General features: G+C 39.1%; 1 protein-coding gene across 2 annotated transcripts in view; it reads left to right on the forward strand.

Moving 5' to 3' along the window:
• Window positions 1-311: 311 nt before the first annotated feature.
• The window catches only part of SLC34A2 (solute carrier family 34 member 2), a 53,370-nt gene continuing 52,536 nt past the window's right edge, over window positions 312-1,145 (forward strand). Inside the window, exon 1 of one of the 2 annotated variants that reach the window (XM_070756990.1) lies at window positions 312-384. Coding sequence is in view for 1 of the 2 variants with exons in the window: in XM_070756989.1 (XP_070613090.1) it covers window positions 461-559 (99 nt within the window). In the remaining variant the exon portion in view is untranslated. Of the gene's footprint in view, window positions 385-420; window positions 560-1,145 lie in introns of those variants that run through there. The other variant, XM_070756989.1, reaches the window with a different exon arrangement.

Here is a 1,145-nt window from a genome sequence, read left to right on the forward strand (position 1 = left end):
AAAAGGCTTTTTAAGGTAATGAAGCGTAATGTCTATGTGTGGTTCAGATAATCTGTTCCTTTATTTGGAAGCAGATCCACGGGAATGATAAGCCCTCTCCGGAAACAATACTTTTCTCTCTCTCTCTCTCTTTCTCTCTCGTCAGGGCAAGTTCTATTTTAACACCCTGCTTTGTTTTGGTCCCGAAGGAGCCAAAGAGGTATAATAAACAGGTTAGCCAATTAAAAGAAGTCACCGCTAAATGACTGTAATGCTCAGGCATGTTTTGGCAACTTGAATGTCCACAACGTCCAGCGTGGATGAAGGTGGACCTTTTAAAATTAGCCTTCCCTCCAAGCTAGCTTTTCACGGGGGTGGAAAAGAAAGAAAGAAAAAAAACCGAAGGTAAGGGATTATTAAACTGCTAGTAGGTTGTGCCTTGAGAGAGTGAGTTAGGAATGTGAGCCGGCAAAAGCTCTTGATGACAGCGGACTTTGCCCAATACCTGTTGTCGATATATATATATTGTAGCTTCAGCAAGAGACTTGTTGGAAACCTTCACCTGAGAAGGAAGGAGCAGGTGAGTAATTGGAGCTGTGCAAGCTTTCCTATTTTTCCTCTTTGGTGGAGATGGAACAGTTTTCTCTTGCTTTCATCTGGTCTGATCTTGCTGCCGTCTTGTGAATCGGATTGAACAAATACAGAAAGAAAGAAAGAAAGAAAGAAAGAAAGAAAGAAAGAAAGAAAGAAAGAGGAAGGAAGGAAGGAAAGAAAGAAAGGAAGAAAGGAAGAAAGGAAGAAAGGAAGAGAAGGAAGGAAAGTAAGTAAGAAAGAAAGAGAAAGAAGGAAGGAAAGGAAAGGAAAGGAAGAAAGTAAGAAAGAAAGAGAAAGAAGGAAGGAAAGAAAGAAAGAAAAAGAAGGAAGGAAAGAAAGAAAGAAAGAGAAAGAAGGAAGGAAGGAAATAAAGAAAGAAAGAAGGAAGGAAAAGAAAGAAAGAAAGAAAGAAAGAAAGAAAGAAGGAAAGAAAGTTTGTGAGATCCCGTTTGACAAAAGTTTGCATCAGAGGTCAAAGTGACATCTATCCTACCTGGAATGTTTGATTGCTCTGGGACTGAAAGAGGAAACTTTTCTTATTAATAATAAAAGTCACCGAACCAAAAAAGCTA

The sequence above is a fragment of the Erythrolamprus reginae genome, chromosome 7 (assembly GCF_031021105.1).
Source record: "Erythrolamprus reginae isolate rEryReg1 chromosome 7, rEryReg1.hap1, whole genome shotgun sequence".
Classification (NCBI taxonomy): domain Eukaryota; kingdom Metazoa; phylum Chordata; class Lepidosauria; order Squamata; family Dipsadidae; genus Erythrolamprus; species Erythrolamprus reginae.